Here is a 12629-nt window from a genome sequence, read left to right on the forward strand (position 1 = left end):
GGGCGTTCCCTGGTCCAGAAGCTGCGGTGCAGCTCCACCCCTCGACTCTGCAGCTGGTCTCCCCTGCCAAATTCAGGGCCCCGGACCTGCGGGAATCTGTGCACTGTCAGCGAGTAACGTGATGCACCTTTATCTCCTAGAACCCGAGCCCTGTTGTGGAGCTCCTGGCGGCCCCGCTCCGAGGCGCTGCGGCCGCGCCACGCGTCCCTATCAACCCGCACCATGAACACTATCGTCTTCAACAAGCTCAGCGGCGCGGTGCTTTTTGAGGATCGTGGAGCTCCAGAGCGGGAGCGGGGCGGTCGGTCCTATGGCGGTGTCCTGGACAGTCCACACGCCCGTCCGGAGGTGGGCATTCCCGACGGCCCGCCCCTCAAGGACAACCTCGGCCTGAGACACCGAAGGACCGGGTATGCGTGCGCTCCCGGGGGCACTATCGGCCTGCAACCCGGGGGGGGGGGTGGTGGCGAACGACCCAGTAGTCAAGGGGAAACTGACCCGCAGGTCAAGGTCCCGCAGTTCGCCCAAGAGGGCAGATAGGCACCTTCTGGGACCGCGCGTCCTTCTTTTAAGGCATTAGCCTCTCAAAGCTTGCGGGATTCATTCGTTAGAACAATTCCAAAGAGGGGTGTTGAAAACTGAGTTGGAACTGTCCCCAGTCCTCAGCTACCTGGACCTCAGGGTAGCTTCTACCCCTCTCAGTGCCGCAGGCACACAAGGGACTGAGAGAGATGCATAGGAATAGGGCAGGGCTAAGTAATCGGGGATTCCCAATTCAGCCTCAGAGGCTTCCTCTGAGGCTTCCTCTGGTCACTGGAGGCCCTAGTGGAGGCCTCGCGGCTGGCCTGGCCTTGGAGTAGGTGCTGGAAAAGGTCGGCTTCCGCAGGGCGTCCCAGGAGTGCGCTCAGCTCGGCGGGGCCCGCAGCGAGCCCGGAGGGAAAGGCCCGGGGCCTGCCGCCCCGGCTTTCGGTTTAGCCGGGTGAGTGGGATGCCTGGGGCCGGGAGCTCGCGGGTGGGCCATCTGCTACCGCGGCCGGGGCGTGGAGGGCAGTCTCCACCCGGCCAGGTCCTGGCGATTCCTGGCGCGGCCCCCCTGGGGAGGGGCGGACGTCCTGGCCACCTCCACCTGAAGGATTGCATCAGCTGCTTGTTCTGCGGCGTTGCTGGTTAGTAAAATAGAGATTAAGTTTCGTCAAAATGTTACTACCAGTTGGTTCAGATGGAATTGCATTTCAAAGTGTTTAAAGAGGCAGAAGCCCAGAAGGCAGAGGCGCAGGCGCACGAGCTCCACAAAGCCAGCAACCCAGGAAGCTAGCGGCTGCGCGGCGACACCTCCCGGAGCCTGCGGGGAGCGCAGCGCCAGAGGCCGAGCTTCAGGTTCTGGGCTGTTCTGCCTCGTCCACTTTGAATGTGCTTTACCTGGAGTCTGATGGGTCAGAACTTTACATCCTTTTCACCCTTCATTAGTCGGGAAACGACCCGTAGGGGGATTTTAAGATTCCGTATTCATCTTCCACAACCTTTTCTTTGGAAAGTTTCCCCCTTCCCCCAAAGGATCAGAAGAAAATGAGAGCTCAGAGAGCTGGGGCGGCCATCATTCTTTGTTTTATTCATGCCCTCCAGTGGGTGACTCTTTCCTTGACCACAAGCGACTGAAGCCAGGCAACATCCTGAAAGGACGCTGGAGAGCGGGCGCTGACCCAACTCTGCTGATAGGGCCAGGCCTGCTCAGGGCGTGGTGCTAGCGGGCACAGAAAGGGTTACAATTCGTCCTGTTTTCCAGACCTGCAACCTGAATGACTGTTTTCGTCGAATCAGTCTGATCTCCTAAACACCAACCGAGTTACTGGGTTCCAGGTATCCCCCCACTCCTTTCGAGTAAAACATGGAGTCTTGTCCTGCACTGCCACACGATCCTCTGCGACACGCAGACTGTTTCAAAGAGAGACTCTGAAGAGATGATACCCACCCAGAAATCCTGTGACTTTCTTCCCTTGCTTTGCCCCAGCCTCAGGGCTCCCAGAGCAGTGGTGCACAACCGAGCTAAGGTGCTCTGCGGCACCGGGCTGGAGCTCCTCGGTCGTTCACCATTGATGGGGGGTACGGCCGCAGAAATACCTCCTTGCGTAAAGGGTTCTAGCTTGCAGACCCCAAATGGCTCCGCTCACCGCAGCCTCCTTCTTTCTCCGTGTCCTAGGGCCCGGCAGAATGGCGGGAAGGTGAGGCACAAGCGACAAGCCCTGCAAGACATGGCGAGGCCCCTCAAGCAGTGGCTTTACAAGCACCGTGACAATCCGTATCCCACCAAGACCGAGAAGATTCTCCTGGCTCTCGGCTCACAGATGACGCTAGTGCAGGTAATCGCGACCCACCAAGCCCTGGACCCGATCTGTCTCCCTGTGAGCGACTGAGAAGCGGGGACACTTAGTTTTTGTACGTTTCTGAAGGTGGCGCCTCTCATTGGGGACCGGTGAAGCCCAGTGGAGAGGGAAGGGCGGGTCAAGAAGCTCTGGCTTTTCCATCTGAGGATGTTGAGGAGTAGGCACAGGTGCATAGTTCTGCTGTGGGGAAAGTTTTTGAGTTTCTTATCTATCATTTCAATGAAAATATCGGTTCAGGAGGGGACTGAAGGATGGGCCATTAGGGAGAGGAATGGAAGGTCAGCTGTGGAGGTATGAAAAAGTAGTTGGAAATCCGAACTGTACAGCCACACATGGTGCTATCCGCAAGTGAATTTAAGACTTTAGTGTGCACCAAAATCGCCTGGAGGGCTTGTTTAAACAAATTGCTATGCCGCACCCCACAGATCCAGTTTCAGTAGGTCTGGGGTGGGGCCGATGATAATTTGCATTTCTGACAAGTTCTCAGGTGAGGTGGAAGCTATAGGCACTGGACATAGCTTTGAGAACCCTGGACCCAGCTTTAAGAACCATTGATCATGGTGCAGCATATTGGAGCCTCATATTAAAGCTAGAATACAGAATAAACTTCAAAATTACCAATGGCAGAGGGTAGGAGGGGAGATGGAAGGAAAGGCAGGAAGTGGTTTGGGGTATTTCTTATTTTTTCCTAAGTAAGAAGGTTCATCATGGCATTAGATGGAATCCACAGCACTTTGCTGCTTGTACTTTTCCATTGGGTTTAAGAAGAGGAGGCAGATTTCAGATTTCAGATGGTTGGGTTCCTTTGTCAAGTGTAGAGAAATGGTGCAAGCTTGTTTCTTCTCTAGTGAACAAACACGACTTCACATTTGACTAACTTTTCTGAACATAGTCTTATTTTCTATTCACAAAACAGAATGATGTAAAGCAGTTAATATTATGTACATTTGGGAGGGGGGGTGACATAACAAAGGCCCGTCCTTGGAAGTTAAGTGTCAGTAAGGGGTGGAGGTAGGTCCGAAAATAAAAAATAATGTAATTCAAGAACAAATGATTTTTTCATCACACCAGTTTTCTTCAATAAATGTGATGGCGTAGGCTTTCATACATGCAAACAGAACAGATTCAAAAAGAGGAGGAAGAACTAGATGGGCTAGGAAATTTTATATATCACAGTACTACATAACTGTGAAAATTTGGACATTCCATTAAATTTACAATAAGGGGGAACCCCAAAATTTAAAAAATGATAAAAATAAAAAATGTTTCCCAGAACATTATTATTATTATTATTATTTTTTTGCCATTTAGGAATTACTGGAAAGTTTGACAAGCATGAAAATTGGCCTGTAGTCAGGCTGATCAAAATTCTAATATGTATTTTTCTGTTTATTTTCAGAACAGTTGTAGAGAGAAACATCTGTTTTTCTTCCTATTAACAGGAAGTTTTATTATTAGTGATTTGCTGCGGCACTGGAGGGAAAAATTAACTTAGTGTTCTTGGCTTGCTATCTGTTTAATATAAAACTATGGAAGTGATTTACAAAAGTAGTTTCTAAGAAAATTATTACAATCAGAAAAACTTGCTTATGAAAATAAAAGCACATGCTCCAATTTCAATTTGAACAGGTATGCTACTTATTTTGAAATACACTAATTGGTAGAGTTGTTTGAATATTTTACAATGATGTCAATAAAATATCACATTGTTTTGATTGATTATATTGTTCCATATTTAATGCTTGTCTTGTCATTCTTTCATAGAGAAAGCAAAAATATTTGACCTATTTGAGAACTTTGTTTTGAAAAAGAACAATTGCCATTAGGAGAGACATTTAATTTTTTGTGTAGTTTTGTTGAGCTGAATTATGAGTAGTTATAATTTTAATACAGAATCAAATTATTTGCTACCTGTAATGATAGTTTAAATACAAATAGCGATTCTTTTTGCATTAGAACTTGATAAGGCTATTATGTTTTTCTAATTTTTATGAGATTTTCATTCAATACTCTTTCATTTCTCTTATTCTAGTTCTTAGAAAATAGAGATGAACAAAAATATGTAGTTTTTAAGCAGAGAAAAGATTATTTATAGTTAGTGATACCTGTATAATGATTTTCTAATTTTACCATAAATAAAGTTTAAACTTTAAAGTGATAAATGGAAAATGTTGAAATATATAGAATTTACAGTGGGACTTTAATATATAATCTGCTTTGGATCTAGTTATTTTCAATTAGGCACAATTTATGTCTATATAAAAAATGTATGCACACAAACACACATAACTATTTCTATATATGGGGGTTTGTATAAGTCAAGCATAAATTAGACATCCAAAGCAAATTCTGACTCTATGGAAAACTGCATAAATTATGTAAATACTTTACACTTCTGGAAAAAATATATAAAACTGTGATCTGAGTAAAGCTTTTGATTCTTGCAAATTAGATTCTATGAAATGAGTCAGATTCTCCCAGTGAATAAATTTCTCCTGTGAAGCCAGGCTTCTTGAGAAGAGTGATCATGTCTTATTCATGGAATTCACATGACATATCACTCCAGCATAGTGCTTCTCATACAGTAAACTATCTACACGTGTTTGCAGAGTAAATAGCTTCCTTTCGGGAAATAAGTATATAATGATCATGGAGCCTTCCAGCATATCTTTCTGACAACTAAAGAATGTCTTGAACTCTAAAAAGATGTTCTAGATTTAAAACCTATTTTGTTGTAGAGAGTACACAGAGAGAAGCTTATTATATTTAATGCTATATGATGGTTCTGCAGAATAAGTACAAGTATATCCTATTTTATTTTCAAAATATTTGAAAATAGGTCCTCTATATCTTCAGATAAACATGGAGTGTTTCCTTATTTCTATTCAACTCCTATTTCTTCTTTCTTACAGTGCCTCCTATCTCCTATTTCTCATAGTTTGTATTAACAAGCTGTCAGCATAACTGTTTTATTCCTTAACTCCAAAAAAATCTTATATTCTGGGAATTTCTTTTACACTTAACATTTTCCTTTTGATCATGTCAGACTTTTCAGACAAAGTAATTTTATTTTGCTACCTTTATATTGATAAGGAAGGGTGTGATACTTGGTCAATTATCTCCCTTGAAACCTACGAATAAAAAGATGATTTTAAAAGATAACGTTTTTTAGGGCTTCTAATAAATAGAAGCTCCAAAATATTAATTCAGCACCTACATTTTTTTATCCCTGAAAAATGAAACAGAAAGAAATGTTCAAGCAACTTTCATTTATTTTATTTATTTCTATCCACTTTACTTAGTAGTTTATCCTACTTTGCTATGACTATGCTTAACTCTCATTTGCATTATTATTCTGACATCTCCTTAATGAGATAAACTTTTTAATAAAATTAACAAGGATGATTTTTGAGTGTGCGTGTATGTGCACATGCTTTGATTTTAACTGTACAAAATATTCCACTGTGCTTTGTTCTTATAGCTGTCCATTGTTCAAACATGAAAACATACTATGTGCTCTCGAAGGATAAACAGCTTTATTGTGGGATCATATAAAATGGTATGCAATTGGAGTTTGTACTATTGTAGTATATGGAGTTTACCAAGTAAATAATAATTGCATGTTGATACTTTTTCCTCTTATAATACAAGTTTCAAATTCCTGTAATGTGTCCACATACAATTTGGTTAAAACTTCCATGTTGCAAGATTTTCTCCCCTCTGTTGACATAACTCTGTATTTGCTTGGAATTGAGTGCTTCTGCTGAAATATGTATGGCCTTAATAATTACAAAACTTGCAGTAATTGTTATATATTCAACAAAACCTAAGATTGTCCCTTGCACATTTTTCCAAGTGGCCAGCCACACAGTATGGAAATGAAGTACTCCATATTTCAGTTAAATAACTCAAAAGAAGTTTGTTGGTTCAGTGTGTTCAAAGATGGACACATGCCAATTTATCCCTTTGGGTTCACTGTAATGATTGCTCTGTCAATATGATGAATGTAAACACCTCTGTTAGAATAGGATGAAAATTACTTAGTTTTCTCTTCCAGTTTCTAGATGTTTGGCTCTTTAAGTTTTCACTAAAAAAAAAAAAAAAAAAAATGGTTTTTTTTAAAGCACTAAGTTTAAAATGCTGTTCTAGAATCTCCCTGGGGCTAGAGGCCTGTTTCGTGTAAAATACGATTTAAAGAGAACTGAATAACAACCTGAAGGAATCCATAGTATGTAAAAGACAGAAAATGTGAACTGGTATTTTAACTTTCAGTGAAACCTGGAATTCGCACTAATGCATCAGAAAAAAATTGGTAAACATATGCAAATTCATTAACCTATGATTTGCCTTCTGTTTGTAGGAACTTACTGCAAGGGGATATTAAACACCTCAGACTATATCCAGCTGTACCGTAAATTTCTGTTAGTAAAATATTGGCAAAGTAAATATATTAGCAGATTGGGAACCAATCAAGCTTATGATATCAGTTTAGAAACAGCTTATGTTAGATATCAGCAAATCTTTCTGGAATATTTCCTAATTTATAACTATTATAACATGGTAAAAATTATGAGTATATAAAACATTAAAAAGGATATGACCCCTATATATGAAAAACTAGTTAATCCTTCATGACATTTAAAGGTTCTTCATTTTTTACATTAGAAATATAGTCCACTAATTTTTTTAAAATTTTAAGGCCATTGCATTTGTATTATATGAAGAGTATCATAAGAATAGGATTTTACCCTGTATTATATAGGTACAGTATAAATTAAGATTCGTTAATATTTAACTAGTTCAGTCTGAATTATATGCTGTTTAGTAAAGTAACAAGAAATTTTAGGATTTGGATTCTATTAAATCTGAGTGTTACAGGCATGGGGAAGTTTCAGGCTGTCCTTGGAAGGACGGAATCACACACACCTGATTGCTAGAGAGAGCGTAGTGGTAAGAGCAGAAGGTAGGTTTGTAACAACTATAAAGGGAATTAACTCTGGTCTAGAGGAGCTTGGGCTGTATTCACAGGTCATAGTGTTTTAGAGTTGGGAAGAATATTATGAACCATCTAATCCATTTTATAGATGAAGGATTTGAAGTTCAGAAAAGTTGAATGACTTCACTAAATTCACACAGTCTATTTCTGGAAAATTCAGGACAAGAAACCTGATCTCTTGTCATTAGACCACAGTTATAGGATGACAGGACATTAATGAGGATTTGAAGAATTTAAGTGATTAAGTCCAAATGACGCATCAAAGTTTGAATTTCATGATGGTTGTTAAGATCCACTTAAAAGAACAGAATGGAAGGTAGGGAAGTTTGAAAGAAGAGTATTCTAAAATTCCTAGTTAGTTGTTAGTCATACCGATTGGGACAAAAGTTTTGGCAGTGAATTGAAGAATCGGGGAAGTTGGAGAAATGTAATGAAGAAAGGGACCAGGTGCTTTGTGCTTCCACAGTGAATAGCCACCTGTGTATCACAGTTAATCATGTCTCATTCTTCACTGTTAGTCTTTCCAGGAGTGGGGGGGACAAAGCTTATCCAGTCCTGGCACTTAACACCATGGCTAATGTATAAAAGCTACTCAGTATATATTTATTGAATGAGTAGTCCCCGTGAGAATTTGAAGTCAGACTGAATCATAGTAATAATAGCTCAGCTTGACAAGAAGTCAACCAAGACTTAGACTTCTGAAGTGCCATGGTGAGATATTATATCCTTGCTCATAAATGTGAAGGCCATTATCATTGCTGAAGGCAGAGAGGCAATATCAAACATACTGAATTTATATGGGAAAACAATCATGCGTTAGCCATGGGGACAGGGAGGGAAAAATATAATTTTGCTTTTTGTTTTTTAAGTAGACTTCACCACAGTTTTATTCAATAATTAGGGTTTGGGCAATATGCAAAAAAATTGTGTATTTTAGTATAACTCTAAAAAGAAAAGAAAAGAAAAATGAAACTTCAGTGAAAACATTGCTACACAAACCTTTAGAGTAACATGGAGTCGTTTTCTGGAACAAATTGGCAGAAAGGCTGAATTCTCTTCCCATGTTTCATTCTTTTAAAAACAAATATTGTCCTTTGCATTTTTAAAAATCTGTATACTGATGATATTCTGGATGTTTTAGAAGAAACCTCAAGTACCATTTTAGCCTTTGGAAATCTGATGGCACCTTAAAAAAAAGAACAGAAGTGATTTTTGTTTGTTTGTTTTGGAGTGTCTATTTCTTTCACCCATGTGCTTGCTTAAGAAACAGTTTAAAAGGGTATTCTCTGGCTTCTTTCCTCCCCTTGCTTCTCTGCTCCGTGTCTGATGGTTTTGTCACCCCTCCTCTTTCAAGAGTCCTGCCTCCTTAGTCACTCTTGGTTTCCTAAGCAGGGCCCTTGACAGTCTGCCTACTCACAGCTTCAGCTCTCACCTCTGTGCCTCTGCCTCTCAAATCTGATCTTCTCTCCTTGAAGTCTCAGATACCAGTTTTCTTTTCTTTCTTTTTTTTTTTTTTTCCAACTTAATGAGACCCTCTCTCTAAATAAAATACAAAATAGGGCTGGGGATGTGGCTCAGTGGTTGAGGACTCCTGAATTCAATCCCTGTACCGATAAATAAATAAATTAATTAAAATAAAAATTTTTAAAAAGTGATTAAGTAATACTATTGGAGAAGTTATTTTTGAGGAGGAATACTGGGGGCACTTGACTACTTGATCTCAGGGGCACTTGACCACTGAGTCACATGCCCACCCCTATTTTTTTTTTTTTTAGTTTTATTGATTTTATTTTTTTAAATACACGATAGAAAAATGCATTACAATGCTTATTACATATATAGAGTACAATGTTTCATCTTTGTATATAGAGTATGTTCATGCCAATTCATGCCTTTATATGTGTACTTTTTTTTGCATTACAATTCTTATTATACATATATACCAGAATTTTTCTTAAAATCAGCAAACTACAGGGACACAGCCACATCAAGGCTTATAGCAGCGCAATTCACAATAGCTAAACTGTAGAGCCAACCTAGATGCCCTTCAGTGGATGAATGGATAAAAAAATGTGGCATATATGCACAATGGAATATTACTCAGCAATAAAAGAGAATAAAATCATGGCATTTGCAGGTATATGGATGGCGCTGGAGAAGATAATGGTAAATGAAGTTAGCTAATCCCCAAAAAACAAATGCTGAATGTTTTCTCTGATATAAGGAGGCTGACTCATGTGGGATAGGGAGGGGGAGCATGGGAGGAATAGATGAACTCTAGATAGAGCAGAGTGGTGGGAGAGAATGGGAGGGGCAGGGGATTAGTAAGGACGGTGGAATGTGATGGACATCATTATCCAAAGCACATGTATGAAGACACGAACTGATGTCAACATACTTTATATACAAACAGAGATATGAAAACCAGTTTTATTTTCTTGCTGGACATCTCGCCTGTATACTTTTATAGCACTTCAGAACTAGATATTCCCCAAACCAAAGATGTCATTCCATCCTGACAATGGTGCTGTGCTTTCTTGGTTACCCAGTCATCTTTTAACTTTTCCCTCCACCTCATCCCTCACGTTTCTGGAACTGGCCTTCTATTTGCTCCCCTGTCCTCTTTCTTGAGAAGATACTTTCCTTCTATTCCACCAACCATACTCCAGCTTTCCTTCAAGGATTGACTTAAAATTCTCATGAAGTCTTGAGTCACCTCTGAAAGTAATTCCTCTTTGAATTCCTGTAACTGTTTTTTGTTTGTTTGTTTGTTTGTTTGTTTAAGTTGGGGGCAGGTGCTTTTTACTATGTTGCCCAGGCTAGCAACTCCCAGGTTCCATCGATCCTGCCTCAGTCTCCTGTGTAACTGGGATTTGGGGCACACACCACATACCTGGCTTCATTTTATTTTAATGCCTTATGTGCTATTTATCACATTCATTCCTATGACAGTTATTTGTATATTCTCCTGCTTCTCTCACTAGACTTTTCTCTTTACTAAGATGCTTTGCTGGCAAAGCCTCTTTGTTTTTCTGAGACCCAGAATATAGAAAGGTCTCATTCTCTACAGAATGTGCTCAGCATGTTTGTTGAAGGAATAAATGGATATCAGTGCCTAGTCCTCTTGAGTCTGATGATCCAAGATGCTGAGAGAAGCTTAAATCCTTTATGAGAGTTGGACTGGGTGGCATAATGCCTGTAATCCCAGCAGCTCTGGAGACTGAGGCAGGAGGATCTGGAGTTCAAAATCAGCCTCAGCAAAAGTGAGGCACTAAGTAACTCTGAGACCCTGTCTCTAATGAAATACAAAATAGGGCTGGGGATATGGCTCAATGGTTGAGGGCCCTGGGGTTCAGGCCCAAGAACAGCAACAACAACAAAAATCCTTTATGAGAAAATAATTGCATAATGAGTAATGTTTTTATGTTTCATTAATGGAAGAATAATACTGTTTTAGGTGTCAAATTGGTTTGCCAATGCAAGACGTCGGCTTAAGAATACTGTGCGTCAGCCAGATTTAAGCTGGGCCCTAAGAATAAAGTTATACAACAAGTATGTACAAGGAAATGCTGAGCGGCTCAGCGTAAGCAGTGATGACTCCTGTTCTGAAGGTTGGTTAATAATTTTATTTTGCTTTCTTTTGCTTTGCCTCTCTAATAAGAAGTTCACCTATATTGCTATTTTTAAGGTTGACCTCACAAAATATGCTGGTGCCATAACAGTTCTTTTCTATTGCTCGAGGTGACTTCATTTTTACAATATTCTAAAGGACCAACATAATTATGGCCTTTTCCTCTTGCTTATAGACTTATCATGTGTGTGTCAGAATAGCATTTTCTGTGAAATTCATTAAAATTAAAATACCATAAGAGAGAGATTACATAGATGCTGTTTTCTTTTGCCTAAAAATAATTTTATACATTATACTAAGATAATTTTATACATTGTATATGTTCTTCCTTTATGTATGTTTTTAATGATTAAATATGATAATCAAGTGCTTGAGGAAAGTGTGTTTAAGTGCTATTTAGTGATATGTTGTCTCCCTAGATGGAGAAAATCCTCCAAGAAACCACATGAATGAAGGGGGCTATAGCACTCCAGCTCATCATCCTGTGATTAAGAGTGAGAGCTCAGTGATAAAAGCTGGAGTGAGGCCAGAGTCACGGGCCAGTGAGGACTACGTGTCACCCCCCAAATATAAGAGCAGCTTGTTGAACCGTTACCTTAATGACTCTTTGAGACACGTCATGGCCACGAACACTGCCATGATAGGAAAAACAAGGCAAAGAAACCATTCAGGATCTTTTAGCTCCAATGAATTTGAGGAAGAATTGGTGTCTCCATCATCATCAGAAACTGAAGGCACCTTTGTCTATCGCACAGGTAAGTTTGTGCTTTCTGTTGTGATTACTGTGATACCTTATCTAAATCAGAAATAAAACTGAAGCACAGCAATTTATTTGAACAAGTAAAACAACATAAGGTTATTCATGTTTTGTCCAAAATTCAGTTACACAAGCTTTTCTTTTGTTTTCAATTGTTGACGGATATGTTTGTTAGTAGATGATGGTCTTAGAGATATCGAGACAGTTTCAATATTTAAAATGTGGACATAAGTTTTCATTCTTAAGGATGATTTAAATCTTAATGGTTTAGAGAAGATATATATATTGCCATTTCTAAAAAACTTAGAATAGAGGAATGTGCTAGATTATAGCCAGTCATGCAAATACTTTGTATTCCATCTTTTCTCTTGCATGTTTTGATTGCTAATAGTGATAGGAAATGAACACATATTAGCATGGGTGCCCAATTTTTGTGAAGGATAAATATAGGTCTGGCTTCAACTGCTTCAAAAGTTTTACTTTCATTCCTGGAAAGCAAAATAGGACTGATGAATAGCTTTGAAATTTTTACTTTCATTCCAGAAGTAACAAAGTCAACTTCTACCTGTCAAAAATGTTCAGAGGAAATAGCAGGTTTGGTAAAAATTTTTATCATGACTTCAGTTACCAGAGAGGTATGCTTTTAAGGAGTGTTTGAGCAGGTTGTTTTGGAACAAGGGATATGTGTAACCTACACCAGATGTAGTTAGTGTCGAGGTCTTGAAAATGCCAACAAATGAGCTTCAATGATAGATCTGGAAACAACTTCAGAAAGCATTCAGTCCAGCCTTGTTAACTCCCAGATAAGAAACACCAGGCCAAGAACACATAGTAGTTGCTCTTCTGCTGAACAGTGCAGCAGAG

At 39.8% G+C, this 12629-nt stretch overlaps 1 protein-coding gene across 1 annotated transcript in view; it reads left to right on the top strand.

Annotated features, from left to right (window-relative positions):
• The first annotated feature begins 222 nt into the window (after positions 1-222).
• The window catches only part of Mkx (mohawk homeobox), a 60368-nt gene continuing 47961 nt past the window's right edge, over positions 223-12629 (top strand). The window contains exons 1-4 of the mRNA XM_076832162.1: positions 223-410; positions 2198-2357; positions 10835-10988; positions 11428-11763. Coding sequence (XP_076688277.1) covers positions 223-410; positions 2198-2357; positions 10835-10988; positions 11428-11763 — 838 coding nt within the window. The remainder of the gene's footprint in view (positions 411-2197; positions 2358-10834; positions 10989-11427; positions 11764-12629) is intronic.

The sequence above is a fragment of the Callospermophilus lateralis genome, chromosome 13 (genome assembly GCF_048772815.1).
Source record: "Callospermophilus lateralis isolate mCalLat2 chromosome 13, mCalLat2.hap1, whole genome shotgun sequence".
Lineage (NCBI taxonomy): Eukaryota > Metazoa > Chordata > Mammalia > Rodentia > Sciuridae > Callospermophilus > Callospermophilus lateralis.